The 19,505-nt window shown below is 41.3% G+C and overlaps 1 protein-coding gene across 9 annotated transcripts in view; it reads left to right on the top strand.

Annotated features, from left to right (window-relative positions):
* HECTD4 (HECT domain E3 ubiquitin protein ligase 4) overlaps window positions 1–19,505 on the top strand; it is a 198,876-nt gene that overhangs the window by 106,091 nt on the left and 73,280 nt on the right. For all 9 annotated transcript variants that reach the window (XM_007170894.2, XM_057526275.1, XM_007170893.2 and 6 more), the window contains 19 exons: window positions 769–873; window positions 1,922–2,085; window positions 2,676–2,909; window positions 3,909–4,101; window positions 4,295–4,399; window positions 4,880–4,968; window positions 5,353–5,528; window positions 7,729–7,864; window positions 7,958–8,099; window positions 8,189–8,355; window positions 10,618–10,764; window positions 11,474–11,658; window positions 13,605–13,758; window positions 14,660–14,940; window positions 15,172–15,361; window positions 16,354–16,435; window positions 17,449–17,651; window positions 18,354–18,489; window positions 19,297–19,479. In XM_007170894.2, coding sequence (XP_007170956.2) covers window positions 769–873; window positions 1,922–2,085; window positions 2,676–2,909; window positions 3,909–4,101; window positions 4,295–4,399; window positions 4,880–4,968; window positions 5,353–5,528; window positions 7,729–7,864; window positions 7,958–8,099; window positions 8,189–8,355; window positions 10,618–10,764; window positions 11,474–11,658; window positions 13,605–13,758; window positions 14,660–14,940; window positions 15,172–15,361; window positions 16,354–16,435; window positions 17,449–17,651; window positions 18,354–18,489; window positions 19,297–19,479 — 3,072 coding nt within the window. The remainder of the gene's footprint in view (window positions 1–768; window positions 874–1,921; window positions 2,086–2,675; window positions 2,910–3,908; window positions 4,102–4,294; window positions 4,400–4,879; window positions 4,969–5,352; window positions 5,529–7,728; window positions 7,865–7,957; window positions 8,100–8,188; window positions 8,356–10,617; window positions 10,765–11,473; window positions 11,659–13,604; window positions 13,759–14,659; window positions 14,941–15,171; window positions 15,362–16,353; window positions 16,436–17,448; window positions 17,652–18,353; window positions 18,490–19,296; window positions 19,480–19,505) is intronic.

The following is a 19,505-nucleotide window of genomic DNA, read 5'->3' as shown; positions in this document are numbered from 1 at the left end:
TAAAATGTGGAATCAGTGTTTTCAAATGAATTGGGGCCTTTGGAGCAAAAATAACTATCCATTCTCAGACTGATGAGATTGGAGCCATGCTTTGTAATATGGGCCCTTGAACTATAACATATCTACCTAGAATATGAATATGAACTGAAATGCCCACTAAAACCTGAAAACCTCTCCAGAGTCTGCTCCCAGAGCCTTTCTCTCACATATATTATGTACCCTCTTTAATTCAGCCATAGGCAGCAAGTTACCTCCAGAGGTATAGTCCAGATGCGTCCAAATCTGGATCAGCACAATACTTTTAATTGTTCTCTGATTTCCTGCATTTTGTTTCTTACTCATGGTATTGATTCAACAATACAGAGCAAGGTCTTTCATCACTCTCTCTGTGTTCTTCAAGCTACTGGCTATTTGCCCACCTTATTGGCACAAGTGAGGTGGTGAAATGGAGGAGGGGGAGGGCAGAAAGTGTAGAAATCTGAGAAATTTATTGAAATTACGTTCAAGATTTGATCTTTACGCTGACCCTGCTATTGGGCAATCGTGGCCATTTCACAGATGCCTCATTCCCAAAGCTACCTGGTCAGGAGAGACAGCTGAAAGGTTGGTGTCCAGATGAGAGGGGATGGAATTTGAATCAAAAAGCGAGTGAGAAAAGAAGTGAAATGTTGCTGTGGTCCTTCTGAAAGTAAATCTCTGAAATTCACTGCTCTCTTGAAAATTGTGTGTCTTGTTTTTAAAGTACGTTTTCCCCCCTTAAATTTTAAGGTGGAAGGAGATACAGTCACCTTCTCCTTTGAAATGAGAAGTGGCCGTGAACATAACACTCCCGATAAAGCTATGTGGGGCTTTGCTTGCACAGTTCGCGCTCAGGTACTTGAATCTAACCACTGCTATGGGCATAGTGTACTTTTTCCTGTGTGCCTTGGTTACATACATCATATTTGCCTTGGAAACAAGGCAAAATATGAGCTGCTGTTTCATCCATCTCTTCCATTTGGCAGTAGTAGACCACTAATAGAAGTAGTAGTTTTATGGAATAAAACTAGCTGGGACCTAAAAGCACCACAGAAAGAATCCCTTGCTAGGGGCTCCGTCTTCAAAGCCTGGAGAGGTGATCTGCCTCCACCATCTTTCCAGAGGGTGAAGAAGACTCGAACACCTGGTAGAAGTGAGCCCTTGGATTCCGGGTTTTAAGAGTAGTAGAATTGGATTATTTTTATTCTGTTCCCAAAAGCTCTTCTTGCTAGTCTAGATCTGTCTCTGCTTAATTACTCATGTTACACTCTGTATATAGGTTTAGTCTACTCCTTTTAACAGTACCAGTTACTTTCCTCCCAGGAATCTATTTAAATAAATTAAAATGTATTTCAGACTTGGCGATTGCTTAAGTTTAACGAAGCCAAGACTCTCTGGAGTGGGATTATCTGCTAGAATGTAAACTCCATGAGGGCAGGCATCTTTGTTTTGTTCTCTGCTTTATCTCAGGCACCTAGAACAATGGCTGGTACACAGTAGGCACTCAATAAATATTTATTGAATGAATTCAGTGTAATCATTGACAGCATCTTCGTTCAAGCACAGAATGGAGGTGACAAAACGAAATAGTGATTTATACCTGGATAGGTACAGCAGAGAGGAAGCTATCCAAAAAATCTTGCATGTGATTTATGCTGTTTCTAATATGGAGTCTTACTGACTCTTCTCTCTCCAGAATTGTGTTGAGACTTCACTCTGTGGTCATTCCAGTGCCGCCATCTATCTACTCATGGTGTTGGGTGCTGTCTCTGTGTCCCGTAGCAATGATACTTGATACTGCTCCATGAGCCCCTGTGGTTGGGGACAGTGCAATGTGGTGCAGCGCAGGTGAAGCGCTCCTCCGTGTAACTGACCAGTCTGGTTTGCCCTGTCTGCATTGTAGGAGTCTTCAGAGGATGTGTCGGGAGGCTTACCTTTTCTGGTAGACCTGGCTTTAGGTCTGTCTGTGTTAGCTTGTTCCATGTTAAGAATCCTATACAACGGACCAGAAATTACCAAAGAAGAAGAAGCCTGTCAGGAGCTGCTGCGGTCCAAACTTTTACAAAGGTAAGAAAAGGCTCAAATTGGACTAGTTTTGCTCGCAAAGGAAAAAGGACTTTATGTGGAAAACTACTTTTAGTACATTTCCCAGCTGATTGTGCGTACTGCCTGCCAATCCCATGGGTATCACTGTGTCTAAGAAATAAGATGAAAATTACATCAAAGTGCCTTGTGGCCCTTACTTTACTAAGTTTGCAATTACACCCTTGAACTGTGGAAGCTTTTCTCCAACCCAAATACTGTATAGTTAAATTAAAGGATCCCCAAAAGGATGGGAAGATGGACAATAAAGCAAACATAGCAAAATGTTCCTTCTAGAATCTTGGCTGTGGGTATATGAGTGTTAACTGTGTAATTCTTCCAACTTTTCTGTATATTTAAAAGTTTTCATAATAAAGTGTTGGGGAGGAGGTAGAGTCCCAAAGATGGGGTTTCATATAATGCTCATTTTTCTTTAGCCTCTGGAGGAGGTTTGATGAATAAATACTTAATACATAATGTGATCCTTCAAATGTTGAATATCGATATATCTGCAAACTTCAAGTAGCTTTCCAGATAGAAGAGGAAGTGAAGAATCTCTTCTTCTTTATGTTCAGGTGCCAGTGGCAGGTGGAGGCCAATGGTGTGATCTCCCCTGCCCTTACTCCAAGCCCGTCTCCACTGCCTCTGACCATCGAGGAAGACAGAGAATTCACTTACCCCTCTGACGTTCTCGTGCCTCCTGTTGGAAACTACTTTGACCTGCCCCGGATCAGGCTGCCTCCAGGAATCATGATAAAGCTCAGGGAAATTTCTGGGCGTGCCAGACCTCAATTTAGACCAAGTATAAAGTATGTTGCTATACAGCACTTTATTTTCCCAATGAAAAAATGTTTAAACAAGTGAAGGGAGTATGTTTCTTCTTGTAGTCTAGCAGATGAACCTTTCATTTTACATGTACTTGACGAATGTTAACCAGGTGCTCTGGAGAGTACCCCCAGGTGGTGTTCCAGGTTGGTGGGTTCAAAGCGTGAGCTCTCAGTCAGCAACGTTAGTATCGCCTGAGAACTTGTCAGTTCTTGGGCCCCATTTCACACCTGCTGAATCAGAACCTCTGAGGATGGGGCCTAGTAGTAATCTGTGTTTTGACAGGTTTTCCGTATGATTCTGATGCATGCTAACATTTGACAAGTTCTAGGTTTTTCTCAGGTGGTTTGACCTTCTACTTGAAGGTAGTCATCAACTTTGGTTTCCATAGGGTCTAAAGACGTTTCTTTATTTTCAACGTCTGGAGAGATGGTAATCTTTAATCTAGAATGTGAGGTCTTGCAGTTACCAATGTCTTTGTGGTATTCTAGCTTAAAGTTAAGTCTGTTTTGCAGGCCTCTGCTCTGCCTTCTGAGGCAAGATTGGCCATTTCAGAGAGAAGAATTTAAAGAATAGATGAAATTTAACATGAAAAAATACAAAAGCACCATTGTTTTCAGCCCAACATCCATACGCCCAAAATACTACCAGCCATAATACTGCATAAAATTAATTGGCAGATAAATCGTGTCACAGATCTTTTATTAACCTCAGACCTATTCCAGCTCTAATATAACACCAGCTCAAAATATACAAATCATAGAAAATGAAGTCTGTTTAATTTTGATTTTCAGCTTCATCGGCCAATGTCAGTTTTATCAGTTAAATATATCAAATTATTGCCAACTTGTAATAAAGTGTGGTGAATATTTAACATACTTAAATCAAAGCGTACATTCTTCCATCTATAAAATACAGTATTGGTAAGTTGAGCGCTTACCAATACTAGTCATATAGCTGACTGGTTTCCCTTGTGATCGCAGAGAAGTAATCCAGCCAGACGTGATGGAGGAAATGGTGGTATCATGTGTCATTAAGCACTTGAACTTGGTTGATGCACTGCAGTCCCTAATAAATTTCCAGTATCAAGAAGAACATGCTGAGGAATATGATTTATTGTGTAAAATCATGGGAGAGACATTTAAGAAACTCAATGCCATGGAGAGACAGCTGCAGGTAAGTGAAAGTTAAAACATTTAGATGTCTCTTATAACTGTGGGAAATGACTTCTTTCCTGGAAATTTAATGAAGTTTAAAAAGTGATCTGAATTTTAAAAAGATTATTGAGACTAAAATTTCTGAATTTACAGATTGCATTTGTTTTTATTTTGCATCTAGTTTCACGTTGTTTTATATTTTAATGTGTCAGAGTGTTGCAGAATTGGAACAGAAATGGCAAAGTGAGGTTGATGATGCCACGCAGGGGAAACTGGAGAACAACATGCCTTTCTTCTATGATTACCATTTTAATGAGGTGAGCAAGCTGTATGACTCATCACTGGGGCATTGCTATTTGTAGTACAATGGTATATACTGTGTGTGTAGAGATAACATTATTTTTAAAATGTTGCATACCTCAAAACATACCCATTGTTTAAAAAGGGTTAAATAAGGTTGATTAGATCAGCATGTCAATGATACAAAGAAAAGGTTACTCGTTATTTAATTGGTTAATAGTTTTATAAAGCAGTTATCATCATTATCAAATTCTGCTTTCAAGCCTTTAAAAAAAAAAAAAAGAGTTATAAGCACTGAAGAAATCCCCAGAAAGTAGTCATTGCCATTTTTAATCATTAAAATATCAAATAGTAACTTACAAACGTGCTTCTGGTGTAGAAATATGGACCAAAGGTGGGTTTTTTCCCTGAAATTTTCTGTTCCTTTTAACATGTACAGTAAAACTCGGTTTTTGCAGATTCTGCATACCATCTTTTCTTGATTTTTCCTTCTTTAGAACAAAATGAAAGAACTAGAACTTTTGTGTTCAATGAAGGAAGTCTCCTTTGATGGAAATGATCTTGAAAACATGGTCCTATCTCTGAGGTTAGTGATGTTAGTAACTGTGTAAAGCTAATAGATCACCTTGATGCTCAAAACAAAATGCAAAGATCTCATCTCTTAACAGATATTTTAAAAAATATTGTGCATTCAACTAAATATTTTAGAGTTGGAACTTAGTTGGTATTCGGAAATTTTGATTTTAGCCTTCAAAAGTTAGCATATAGGCACTTGAAACTGGACAAAAGGAACTAAAACTGGCCAGTTTATAGCACTGCTCTCCTCGGATGGGGAAGGGGGAAGGCGAGCGATATTTATCAGGTTACTTTTGCTTAGGTTCCCCTCTATCTTCTCATATCCTTTGTAATTAAACACTTTAGTTTTGGTAAACCAGAGGACAACTAAATGCACATCAGTCTTTCTTTATAGGGAGAAGTTCCTACAAGAAGTGAATTCTCTTATTCAGAAACCCTCGCACCCACTGGCTAAAACGAAGACGTTAGTGAAGAGTCTAATGAACCGAGCTGAGCTGTTGCTGCACGTCACCATTGCGGCCCAGGCCGGCCTCACAAGAAGCATCTCAGGGACCCCCGCAGAAACACCGGGTACTGCTGACAGCCAGCCCTGCAAGGCTGTCTGCGCTAGTCTGTTCATAATACGTACATCAGCTGCTTTAAAAAAAAGAAAAAGAAAAGAAAATCACTCTTGTGTTCTCGTAGAAAGGAAAAAAAGGAAATTTCAACTTTTTTATTTTGCCTTTTACTTTTTCCAGCCAAGAACTACTTTTCATTGAATTCATGTGGTGTTTTGTGAGTCATCTGAGCATCAGGGGTGCCTCGTCATCTGCCTTGTTTAGTCTTGAGGGGAAGCATCTAAGGAGCCCAGTGACATGTGTTTTTATGATCCCAGTGCCCCTCATTTTTAGATTATGGATTGTCGTTTCCATAGTAACATATAATTAGTCAACATTGTGAATCCTGGAATGCATCATATTTTTCTCTGGAAGCTGAGTTTGCATTTCCTCTTTAGTAATTATGTGGAACCTTCTAGCATGAATTTCCACTATTAATTTTTTTCCTGGTCACATTTTTCTTTAAATTAATTTATTTTATTTATTTATTTTTGGCTGCATTGGGTCTTTGTTGCTGTGCGTGGGCTTTCTCTAGTTGCGGCGAGCAAGGGCTACTCTTCATTGTGGTGTGTGGGCTTCTCATTGCAGTGGCTTCTCTTGTTGCGGAGCACGGGCTCTAGGCACGCAGGCTTCAGTAGTTGTGGCTCGCGGGCTCTGGAGTGCAGGGTCAGTAGTTGTGGCGCACGGGCTTAGTTGCTCCGTGGCATGTGGGATCTTCCTGGACCAGGGCTCGAACCCGTGTTCCCTGCATTGGCAGGCAGATTCTTAACCACTGCGCCACCAGGGAAGCCCTCCTGGTCACATTTTAATTGCTAGCTTGAAAACGCATTTCTCAGGGAAATCAACGAGTCTTCTTACTCAAGCCAGATCCACAACACTGGGCAGAGCCCATAATAGCAAGTGTTAATTATTATCTGAGAGAACAAGTCATAAACATGTTCTTAAATGAAAGACTCCATGTTGTCTAGACCCATTGCCCGATGGACACTATGGAGCAAGTGAACTGTTTTCATCCCATCTGATTGCCCAGGGCTCCTCTCACTAGGGAGAGAAGTCTAGGATGACTCCCAGGTTTCTGACCCCAGTAATAGGGTCCCCCTGCAGCAGGGGAAGCATGCCAGGTGTGCAGTATGATCACATGCTAAGATGGTCAGCTACACCATGTCCCTGGCCACAGTAGCCCGTGTTCATTAAAGGTCCCATAAAAGACTTACCCACTCAGTAAGGCTGGTGGTGCTTTCCAAGAGGCTTTTGGCATCAGAGATGATGAACCAGTAGTTTCCTAAGAGATAGTGTCTTCAAAAGTTATAATTTTTTTAGATTGAAGCTATCTAACCATTTTTAAGACAGATTCAAAATGACCTCAACTTTCTTAACATCTTTTTTTCTTAGCCTATCTTCACATGCAGTTTTGTCTGCTTCCATTAAAGTGTTCTTTTACAAAACATCTATTTCCTTGATAGGAGTATATGTCTTATAGGAAGGGCTGGTCAGATTCTAGCTAAAGTGTGATATTTACTCACATCAACTATGATCAAAGCAGAGGTATCACCAAATGGCAGTAAGTCAGCTAAATAAATCCAGGATTAAAGGGGGAACAAAGGCCATATCTAAAAAAAAAAAAAAAAAAAAGATCTGGATTTATTTGAATTAAGATTTTTTGCTTCCAGAAATTACTTTCTCTGTCCTCTCTTGCTTTTTGGAATGCTTAATATTAAAGTTAACACTGATGGTTTACAAAATTAAATGAATTTTTCAGCCTTTCTTTGGAAACCCAATTTGATAAAAAGAGTTTAGTTTTTCAAGATAAAGTAATTTTTAACCTTGATATTCAAGGTTTTAAACCTCAATATTCAAGGTTTTAAAAAATTGGCCTAGGGAATTCCCTGGCGCTCCAGTGGTTAGGACTCTGCACTTTCATTGCTGAAGGCCCGGGTTCAGTCCCTGGTTGGAGAACTAAGATCTCACAAGCTGTGTGGTACGGCGCCACCCGCCCCCCCAAAAAAAAAATTGGCCTAAAAATCATCTGTGTGCCATGCTAGCTGGTTGGGTGGCTGAACTGGAAAGCAAAGATACTCTTAGACAGTTTGGTGGTTCCTTGTTACTTTTCGCTGTTGCTGCCATCCTTACAAATAGGATAGCAGATATGTCAACGTTCTTCCTTTCTGTTGCAGCTTGTAAATCAGCCTCTGAAACAAAGGTGATATCTCATGCTGTGCGGCAGCCTGTTTTTCTTCGCAGCATGTCGGCTCCTTCTGACCTGGAAATGATTGGTAATGAAGATTTGGAATTTACTAGAGCAAATCAGAGGTAAATAGCTAATGGCCAAGGTCGGATTCCCACCTGCGGCTGAACGCTGTCATCGCAACACACTCCCTGAGCGGCTTTCTTGTTTGGCTGTAGGCGGCGCCACGTGACCAGCCACCGCAGCAGCTCCTTCACGCTCCTGCAGTCATTGGCCATCGAGGACAGCAGGGACAAGCCCACCTACAGCGTCCTGCTGGGGCAGCTGTTTGCTTTCATCGGCACCAACCCTGACCAAGCTGTACGTCACGTTTTGCCGACCACAGGTGGATAGCGCGAGGGGTCGTGTGACAGCAGGAGTCAGGTGTACTTCCTTTTCATGCGTTTCAGGTGTCCAGCAGCAGCTTTCTTTTGGCTGCGCAGACAAGGTGGCGGCGGGGAAACACTCGCAAGCAGGCACTGGTGCACATGCGGGAATTGCTGACGGCTGCCGTGCGAGTCGGGGGAGTGACACATCTTGTGGGTCCGGTGACGATGGTCCTTCAGGGAGGACCCAGGTCAGTTGTTTCTGTTAGTTTATACTGTCCTGTCTGGAATGGGCGAAAGCCATTCCAGAGATTACTCTTGGGGCAAGATCTTAGATTTTAATGTTTTCCCATAAAATAATATACTTTAATAAAACTGGTACAGGATTTAATTTTAAAAATTCAGTGCATATAACAGAAAGTAAAAGTCTCCTTACTCACCTTCCCTTCCTAAATTCCACTGTGTTCATTAAGAGCTTGTTGTATCAACTACGCATACATAATAGCTATTTCATTCTCTTTGTATGCTTAAGTGTGTATGTGTATGATTTTTTAAAAACTCAATTCAGATTATATTACACAGGCCTTACTGTAATCAGTTGTTTTCCTCAATATATCTTGGATATCTGTGTCTTTTCATGTTAATATGTATAGATCTGCATTATAGCTTTTAAGAACTTCATGGACCTCCGTTGTAAAGATGGTTATATTTTATGTAACTCATCTGCTACTGATGTACACATAGGTTCATTTATTGTTTCTTTCTCTCTTTCACTTTCCCTCTGCTTCCTTTCTTCCACCCTTCCTTTCTTCGTTCTTTCTGTTTTGGTTTCCTTTTGCATTAACAATAGTGCTGCAGTCAACAACCTTATATCCCTATATTTTTGGTGCTTATTTTTACTAGATCAAATTTCTTTTTTTTTGAATTTATCTATTTATTTTTGGCTGCGTTGGGTCTTCATTTCTGCGCACAGGCTTTCTCTAGTTGCATCGAGCGGGGGCTGCTCTTCGCTGCAGAAAAAACAAAATTTTAGTTCTTGCTCACATCCATTGCAGGTCTGTCTTGGCTCATGGTAATCACAGAGAGCTCAGGACAGAGGAGGAGACCACCATCTCGAAAGCTTTCAGGGCCCTTGTCAGAGCTCTGGCTTGTTGGCCAGACTAGTCACATGCCTACCCAACCGCAGCGGTGCCCAGAAGGTGTAGTGAGTAACACTAGTGACTGCCACAGCTTACTTCCAGAGTAGTTTCTCTGTAACACTGGCAGCATTATTCCTTTTTCCCTCATTACATTTCCCTCATGACATTATTAATGCCATGTGTCAGACATCTAAAAAAAATGCAGAAAATCCCAAAGTATAAAATAAAAATCACCTGTAAATCCAGCATCTTAAAATAAAACCTGTTAATGTTTTAGTGTATTTGTTCAGTCTTTAGTCTAACCGTAGTGATCTCCTGTAATGTTTTTAGTGCTCGGGTAACACTGCATCATATCCCTGGACCTTTTTTAAGCCAATTTCCTATTTTTAAACCTTAGTTTTTATTTATTTTTACTATTATAAACAATATTATGTTGTATATCTTTGTAGATAAATCCGATAGTTCCAGTTTTCAGCCAGCATTAATTGCCATAGAATCTATCCCAGGTTGTGTTTTTACACTGGGTAAGTCTTATTTCCCAACAAGATTCTCATATTCTGCTCATAATCAGAGTACGAACTTGCAAAGGACGCTTTGCTAATCTATTTGTGTCTTGGTTTTCTCATTAGTGCAATTGCATTTACAGTATTCAGTGCTGCATGGAATGTCGTAGCCATGCCTCAAATGAATGGTTTCATTGTTAAATAAGTTTGGGAAATGTTGGGTGCCATTCTCTTGCTGCTAGAGATATGAAAGACTTTAACCTTAAAAGGTTCTGAGTAGTCCTGCAGTGAGGAACCCTACTTACCTTTACCTAACGTGGGATTTCCCAGACTTTTCTCTTTTTTTTTGGTTGTGTTGGGTCTTCGTTGCTGCGCACGGGCTTTCTGTAGTTGTGGCGAGCGGGGGCTACTCTTCGTTGCAGTGCGCAGGCTTCTCATTGCGGTGTCTTCTTTTGTTGCGGAGCACGGGCTCTAGGCGCACGGGCTTCAGAAGTTGTGGCACACAGGCTCTAGAGCGCGGGCTCAGTAGTTGTGGCGCACAGGCTTAGCTGCTCCATGGCATGTGGGATCTTCCCGGGCCAGGGGTCGAACCCATGTCCCCTGCATTGGCAGGTGGATTCTTAACCACTGCGCCAGAAGCCCTCCCAGACTTTTCTTGAGTGTGGGCATTGTCTTTGAGGCACACTTAGAAATCCCTTCCAACAACCTTCTGTGATCCTGAAGTTTGGGAAACACTGATCTCCAAGATTCCTTCAGTTCTGGATTCATCTAGACACTCTTGGGTTTCTCAGAAGAACTCTCTTGCTCTTGTGTTCACTATTGCCATTCTTGACATGGTTGAGGAAGTCTGAGCTTTGGTTCTGTTCCCTAGAATTGAAGAACTAACCTGTGGTGGAATGGTCGAGCAGGTCCAGGAAGCCTTCGGCGAGACCATGACCTCTGTTGTGTCTTTGTGCGCCCGTTACCCTATTGCTTGTGCAAATAGCATCGGACTCTTATGTACTATACCTTACACCAGGTAAGCAAGGAAATGCTTTTTATTGTTAGTAAGGTACACCACAGTGTAGTTGATTAAATAGAAATATTTTTTAATTAAAAAAATTGGATTTTTTGGTTTTGATTATCCAGTGACACTATCACTCTGATTAAATGAGCTTGTCTCCTGACAGACACTTAAAGTTACTATGTAAATTCCTTATTGTTGAGTTCCTGCATGATCAAATGTGGATCCCCATTAGGGATTATATTACATTGTCAAAATGGAGAAGTTTGAAGGAAAGAAATAGGTCCCTAGGAAATTACTTATGTATTGAGCAAAATTTTTTGCCTTTGCACATTTATTTCCTCTCTTAGTTACTTGATTAATAGTTTGAAGATGTCAAGAATTCATGAAGTCATTCTTTGAATCCCCTTATGATAAAATGTGTAGTTTTTTTCTATTATGGTAACCTTGTGTTGATTCCATCGACTTTTTTTTTTTTTTTTCCCATCGACTTTTACTTTGCTCTTCTATACGAACTAACCAGAACTTGAAGTTCATTACTTATGAAGGAAAATACTCATTCTAAAAAATTTCTATGTTGAGTTATACATTGGTATCCTAAGTTGTGGACAAGGAACTATACCGACATGTTTTATAGCCCTTTGATAACCTGAATCTTAAGTGAGAAGTTCCTAAGGGCTGGTCAGTTATATTTCTTTCATTCAACCCTTTCTGCGTGGCCCAGGAGTGAAGAGAAGTGCCTGGTGCGCAGTGGCCTTGTTCAGCTCATGGATCGACTGTGTAGCTTGAGCAGTCAGACTGAGTCCAGCTCCAGTGAGAAACAAACCAAGAAGCAGAAGGTGGCCACCATGGCCTGGGCAGCCTTCCAGGTGCTTGCCAACCGCTGCGTTGAATGGGAAAAAGAAGAAGGTGAGAAACAGGATTCCTTTCTAGAGCTCATTGATTTCTTCTATTGATGTGTTTATGTATTAAGTATTTGTGCTGGATGGGGGAAAGAAAAGCTATATTAAATTACATAAGTAGATTGGTTGAATCAATTATGATTTCATGGGAGCCTCTTCATCGGCATGGTTCTATGAAAATTTATCACTACTCTATGACAGTAAACAGTATCCTAACCTGGAGGATGTTACGCTAAGTGAAATAAGCCAGACACAGAAAGACAAATACTGCAGCCATCTCACTTATATGTGGAATCTAAAAAAGCCAAACTCATAAAACAGTAGAACAGTGGTTGCCACGGTTAGGGGGCAGGGGCAAATGGGGAGATGTTGTTCAAAGGGACAATCTTTCAGTTATAAGATGAATAAGTTCTGGAGATCTAATGTACAGCATTGTGATTAGAATTAAAAATACTTTATTTATACTTGAAAGTTGCTGAGAGAATTAATCTTGTGTTCTTATCCCCTCCCCCACACACAGAAAGGTAACTATGGGAGGTGATGGATGTATTCACTAACTTGATTGTGGTAATCATTTCACAGTGTATATGCATATTAAATCATCACGTTGTACACCTTTTAAAAAATTCACGTTCTACAATCTGAATATATGCAATTTTTATTTGCTAATCATACCTCAGTAAAGCTGAGGGGGTGGGGAGGAACGATAACCACCTGAAGGAGTACAGTAACCCCAGGAAATTGAAGACATCTTTCATTTCCTTTTTGTCAACACTGCTAACGGTGTCCGAATAAATATTTTTATGCAATGATTTTTCAGTTGCACTTTTGAGGTGCTATTTCCAGATTATATTTTCAGTCACCAATCCAATTTAAAAAGTAAACTTGAAGGATAACTTCTCCATAGTATCCCAGGTATATAGCTTGTTTATTTATTCATTCACTGTGCATTTTATTGTCCTGAGAGCCAGGCATAAGATGAATAAGGCATCGTTTCTCACCTTAAAAAATATGGTCCAGTGGGGGAAATAGACCAATGAACAAATAATTACCGTGCAATCAATGCCATGATCAAGGTGCACACAGAGTGCTATGGGAGCATAGAGGTCCCTACAGACCAGCTGTGCTAGGGATCAGGCAAAGCTTCCCAAAGAAGGTGACATGTGAGTTCTTCTTGCAGGATAAGGAAGACTTCCAGGCAGAATGAACAGTAAATGGCAAATAATTTTTGTGGCTTTTACGAGAGATGTTTGGGGAAGGCTCTGGAACTACAGTGAAAATGGAAAGACCCAAAAAGGTCTTTTATTGTGTTTGAGAAGAGGTAGGGTGTGAGTTAAACATCAAGGTGTTTTCCAAAAAAAAACAGACTCGCAGATATAGAGGGCAAGCTAGTGGTTACCAGTGGGGAGAGGGGCGGGGAGGGGCACTATAGCGGTAGGGGAGTAAGCAGTACAAACTATTGTGTATAAAATAAGCTACAAGGGTATATTGTACAACATAGGGAATATAGCCAATATTATATAATAACTATAAATGGAGTACAACCTTTAAAAATTACGAGTCACTATATTATACACCTGTAACTTATATTGTACATCAACTGTACCTCACTAAAAAAAAAAAAAAAATCAAGATGTTTCCGTCACAGTAAAATGGTGATTCTTGCCTGTCAATCAAAGTGTGTTTCTGGGTTTTGTGTGGATTAATTATATTCAGTTTTAATTAAGAGGAATGTCTTTCCCCAACACTGAATCATTTTTCAAGTTACTGTTACCTTGTTTATGTGCAGTTGTTATCTAATGAGGAGACACTAATTGGATGGCTAATGAAATACTGAGCAGGTTAAAGAAACATTGGGCAAAGGGAGGGCTTTAATGCAGGCTCGCCACACCTGCAGACTCGCCATGCCTTCCTGGGGTTTTCACCACGCTTCTTCTTTCTTGAACTCTGAAGGCGGCTCCACAGAGGCTGTGCACTCAGGTCTGGCCCGTCAGGTGTCCAGCCTTCTCACCAACCACCTCGCCCGAGCGACCGAGTGCTGCGGCAACCAGGCCGCTGGGAACGATGCCCTCCAGGACGTCCTGAGTCTTCTCAATGACCTCTCGAGGTAAGGAAGGCCCAGCTGGAGCTGTGGGAGGAGGTGGCTTTTCCTCTGAGTGATTTGGCTTCCTTTGCGGCTGGTTGTCTTTAGAAACATCTAACTTACTAGGCCATCCTGATATGCTCCTGCGTCAAGAAAAACAGTAGAGGATGAAGTCATTGAAAAATAGCATTTAGTTCCAAAATAAGAAAATTATTTAGGTGAATATCTACATCATAAAATAACATATTATCATTTGCTTCAATACTTTACTGGCAACAGCTGCTAGCCTTTTGAGTCAATACAATTGCATTCAGTAACCAAACATCTTTACCTTCATTATAGCAAGATTAAAGAATAATCAGCCAGGACCTGTAATTAATTCACCTTCTCATGCTGTGTCTTTAAAAAGAAGATATTCTGTGGATGTTTAATCATGTGTGAGCTGTGAGGCCCACAAAAGCTTGTCCACATAAGGCTGCTTATTCTTTGGTTTCTGCTGAAATGTAACAGGTTCAGCTGTGGCAGATCCCAGACTCTTGAGGCCAGTACAACACTGTATGATCTCTTTGGTCTTGAAGCACTTCTTAAAAAGGAATAAAAGACTAAACTAAAAGCCTCCTAGCTTGGGTTTCTAAGTCTTGGTGTTCTGTGAATCGTGCTGAACCATAGGATCTCAATTAAATAAACATCAGGTATCAGAAAATATTCAAAAATCTTTTAAAGTATTGTTGGTCAATTATGAGCTTTCATCAGATGTTTACAAAAACCCTTAATTCTCCTTCATAAAAACATATTGCCAAATCTGTGTCTTCCTCATTAAATATGAAGTCATCAGTTTGTTTAACCTCATTTAGGGAACTTTTGCTTCTGAATTTCTGTAGATAACATTCTCAGCATTGTGGACCTTTTCTTCCTCCTTTTGCAGGAGTCACATAGGTAAAGCCATCCTGAGCCAGCCAGCTTGTGTGTCCAAACTCCTCTCCCTGCTGCTTGACCAACGCCCATCCCCAAAGCTGGTTCTTATCATTCTTCAGCTGTGCCGGGCGGCACTCCCGCTGATGAGCGTAGAAGACTGTGGGAATGTGGAGCTCCCACCCTGGAGCTACTCTGTCCCCTCCTTAAATAGCGAGCAAGAGGATCCCAGCGACCCAGCGTCCAAGATCGCCTCGTTGCTCTTAGCAAAGCTAGCAGATTACGTGGTCCCAGGTGAGTAGCCTCCTGGACGGAAGAATGGCACCGAGGCGCTCACTTCCTGTGGACGGTCAGACCGAGCTTTCCCTTGTCCACAACTGCAGCTGTGCTTCCTGTGATAAAAGGGAGAGAGAGCGGAGAAGGGACAGAGTGGGAGAGAGGGAGGAAGAGAGATTCCAAAGCCAGTGCTTTCCTTATACAGGGGAGCCGCACAAACAACTTCGCAATTTTTCTATTTGCTTAAAGGATGTCAGACAGTCCTTTCTCCAACCGCTTCCGAACCTGACACCACGTTGACAAAAACCAGCCCCAAGAGTTCCTTAAAAGGAGATAAAGACCCTGGAGAAGAGAGTGAAGCAGTGGATGGCAAGCTCTCTATCTTTATCCATAAGCGGGAAGACCAGTCATCCCATGAAGTTCTCCAACCATTACTAAGGTGATGATTGTAATAGCTACATGCCATCAAGCACTAGCCATGTCGCAGGCACTGTGCTGAGTAAGCCCCTTACAGGTATCAACTGTCTCAGACCTCTTAACACCCCTAAGAGGTAATCAATGTTACTATCATCCCTGTCATTACATACGGAGAAACTGAGGCAGAGCTGAAATATAAATGCAGGTCCCTCTGACGCAGAACCCAAACTTTTAACCACAACTCGGTACTGTCTCTCCAGACCCAACAGAGTGAAAATCCTGTTGAGAATGTATCATCTGTGTCCTACGAGGAGTCTATAGTGTGACCTGGGCTTTGAGAAGGAATAATGCAGTTTGGTTTTCAGTTTTTGGCATCCTTCAGCCATCAGTAAATTTAGGGATACCATTGACTGTGAGGTGAAGAAACAAGAAACTTTTTTATAGCTTTATTTAATCAAAGGATGAATGGTATGATTGCTCAACAAGGAAGTAAAAATATATAATTACTGTCCAAAGATTACAAATCTACAGGGCCCTGTCACTGGAATCCAGGACAACGAGAAGGTCCCACAGAGCACAAGGGAATTTAGGAGAGGTGTTTATGTCTCAGATGGAAGAGTCCTCTCTTCAAATAAATGATTGAATGATGGTGTCATCCTCATAATTGGATCCCTTGTCTGCCATCATGGCAACCAAAAGCACTACTAGGCTGTTGGCATAGACTAAGCGGGGTCAGGGCAAGTCAGCACATAGATGAAGAAACTTCCAAGGAACATTCCTGGGCACTGTGAAACGTCATAGTACAAATTTGGTGAAAGATTTTTTTGAGAGCCAGGTTTAGGAGGCAGGGGGAGCTGAATTATTAGAAAGGAAGATCCAGTCATTCACACCAAGGCAGCAATCCAGGCTGTTGTTAAAATCCCCTCACTTTGGGATTTAGATCACTCACTGAGGCCTCCCCAACCTGTGACCATGCCTGTAAAATCATTGCCTCTCTCTGCCTTCCCATTTTAGTAGCTCAGAAGGACGGCCCTTCCGACTTGGTACTGGTGCCAACATGGAGAAAGTCGTGAAAATGGACCGAGACATGACAAAGGTAACCCCAATATGGAGGAGGCTGCTCCGCCAAGACCCACAGTCGGAGAACATGTGCCAGGCTTCAGGTTGTCAGGAGAAATTTTTTTAAAAAATTTCCAGTTACCACAGGGTGAGAAATTGAAGACAGTGGCTTAACTGAGGCCATTTTCAAGAGAACTAGTCAAAATCAATGTATCATTAATGTTAAAATGTAGAAGAGAACTCTTGGTTTTGACCTAGAAATTTTCTTAGCTCTGTTAAGAAAGTTCTACAGCCTAAAAATTCTTTAAAAGTGATCAAAAAAAAAAAAAAGTGACCATAGGGTGAAAGGTTAAAAGAGTAATAATAATAGATAATAAGAAATAAAGACAAAAAAGCCCATGAAAATATAAAAATATGCTCAGGCTCACAGATTACACGATAAATAATTAAAGGGGAGTAATAAAACAACAGTAGTGTTATCATTTTTACCTGTCGCACTGATAATGTTAAGATCGATGGTACCCATTATTGGCAAGGTGAGGGTAAATAGGCATTTTCAAGTATCCAGAGACAAGCCTGTCCTTGGCAGTTCTGTTTGTAAAAAACAAAGTAGAATCTGTGTACCCATAAATAGGGGATTTGTTAAAGAAATTATTACATTCCTATAATGAAATACTGTACTACTATAAAAATAATCAGGTAGGTCTAAATATATAGACGTGGATATTCATGATATTTTATGGTATCAGGTTCATATCAATTATAAAAATTCATGATGTTTTGATAACTGATAAAAAAGAAATGAAAACTGTGTAGCGTGGCCTGTGATATGTATGTCAGAATCTGCATGGAAAAAATTCTAGAGGACTAACAGTGATCTCTGACTGGGTGAGGACAAAGGATGTTTGTGGAGATTTAACTTTCTACATATAATATTTTAATATATGAATTTATAAAAATGAGCCTGGATTAGGGGAAACAGATTTTTTTAAAGTATAGTGCTGAGAAGAGCGAAAAGAATATCATGAATGTCTTCAATCTGATCCCCAGGGTGGCTGCTGTGAGGTGATTACAGAAGAGGCGGCAGCTGCTCTGCGAAAAGCAACCAAGTGGGCACAGTCAGGCCTCATCGTCAGCGTCGGGCCACCCGTGGAGTCGCTCAACCCAGAGACTGTGAGTGGACTGTCCACAGGGGACAAGAAGAAAACCGCCCAAACTTCCATTTGCCGAGAGAGGAACTCTGAACTTGCCAGGTAAAACCTTTCACAGGGTGGAAGCTGTCTGCACTCTTCTCAGACTTACTTTGTAAAGGATTTGTTTCGAGGGTTTTAATTTTATATCCTCCCCTTGACCTGCTGGAAATGAGATCTGAGGGCTTAAAATACCCATCCGTTGTAGTAGTTGTTCTCAAAGTCAAGTTAGAAAGTGGTGACCATCCAGGTGGATCCGAGGTTGTGAGGGACAGATAGGGAGGCCCTCCGGGCTGAGTGGACATCTGTGGCTGGAGGATTGTTTTTCTGAGAAAGGCCACCACCAGGAGCACCAGCTATAGTTTTTTTGAGTAGTAGAAATAGTAAACTCTGTCCTTGCTGCCTTTACTTCATCCAAACAATACTTGTCACCATCCCAGCTGTACACAGAAGCTTCTTTCTAGTTGGAGGAAGGATAAATGCGTGTTGCCCCTGGGAAGTTTGTGTGAGGTTCTGTGCTTGCCAGCCAGAGGCAGATGTAGTGTAGGTCCTTTCCTTGATCACGATGGTTTATACAGTTAAAGGTTTGGGGTCCATTGTTTCCAAGGCTTCTTCAGTTACCAGAAAGAATGGGAGTCACCGAAACCCACTTTTTCCAGTATTTATAACTAGAAAATGTTTGCATCTGGTGCCAAGCCTGAAGCCACTCGTCTGCCTTATTCACCATCACTGGGCACTGACACTTTTCCCTGTTGACACTTGCAGGACCGACCCTGTCCGACCTTTCATCAGTGGGCATGTGGCAAACAGCATGGCCGCAGAAGTGATCGCCTTGCTTCACAGCTTGCTGATGGCGCCTGAGTCAAATGCTGCTCAGATATGGACCACGACAGCAGAGAAGGCTAGTACGCTGTTGCTGCTTAAAAGAGGAAACAAGACAGAAGTTAATGTTCTGTTCTAGCAAAGGACATTCTAACAAAGAGAGAGTTCCCAAACTGGCCAGATATACTTGTTAACTGTGTTTCCCCTGAAATTTGCTTTGATTCAGTAGTTTCAACTCTGTTAACCCACATCTCCTTTCACTGCCAGTTCTGATTTCACAGAAGGCAGGCTAGTGTTCTCAGGAAAAGAACGGCACTCCTTGTTTCTCCTTCTTACTTGTATTCGATTGGTACTAACATTAGGAAATCATGCAGCCTTGGTTTATTGGATTTGTTAAGTGTACTTACTAAGTCCTAAGGAGGCCTCTGTGTGATTTACACTCCCTGAGTGCTCTGTCAGTAATTCATCTTTACAAACAATAGTTCAGTTTCCTGAAAACTAGGGTTTGGTAATCAATTTTCCTTTTCCCAGTCATTCGTGATGTGAACACCTTATAACGTGTCCTAAAGATACTTGGGTGTTGAGATGTAGGCAGTATGCTGTTAAGGTTTTCCTGCAGATAAATTTTTGCTTTAGTTTAGGGGTTTTATTAACAGTGTTTGATTCTCCCATATTTTGAGGTTGTGTATTTCCAGTTCTGTCCAATCACATAAGGCAAATATGCCAAGAATGTCAGTGGTCATACCTGATAATTATTTCATCCCTCCCATATCCAGAGTTCCTTTAGCACATGGGACCCAGGCACTGTTGTAGACACTGCATCATGCTTAGTATCAAAACAACCAGAGCTTTATCTCCCACTGCATGGGCTGCTTCTTACATTTAGGTTCTGTCTCGTGCGCTGATGTACATTCCACAATTGGGGAAATATGCAGAAAGCATTCTGGAAAATGGCAGCAGTAGTGGCAGAAAACTCGCCAAACTTCAGAGAATCGCCCGCCAGGCTGTCGCTGCACTGTGTGCACTTGGAGGCTTCAAAGAGACAATCAAGATAGGGTCTGAGGTTCAGGTAACCAGCCACCGTTTTCCCAAGTC

This window comes from Balaenoptera acutorostrata, chromosome 13, assembly GCF_949987535.1.
Source record: "Balaenoptera acutorostrata chromosome 13, mBalAcu1.1, whole genome shotgun sequence".
Lineage (NCBI taxonomy): Eukaryota > Metazoa > Chordata > Mammalia > Artiodactyla > Balaenopteridae > Balaenoptera > Balaenoptera acutorostrata.
The sequence above is the reverse complement of the archived record's forward strand: the minus strand, read 5'-3'. Positions and strand labels throughout refer to the sequence as shown.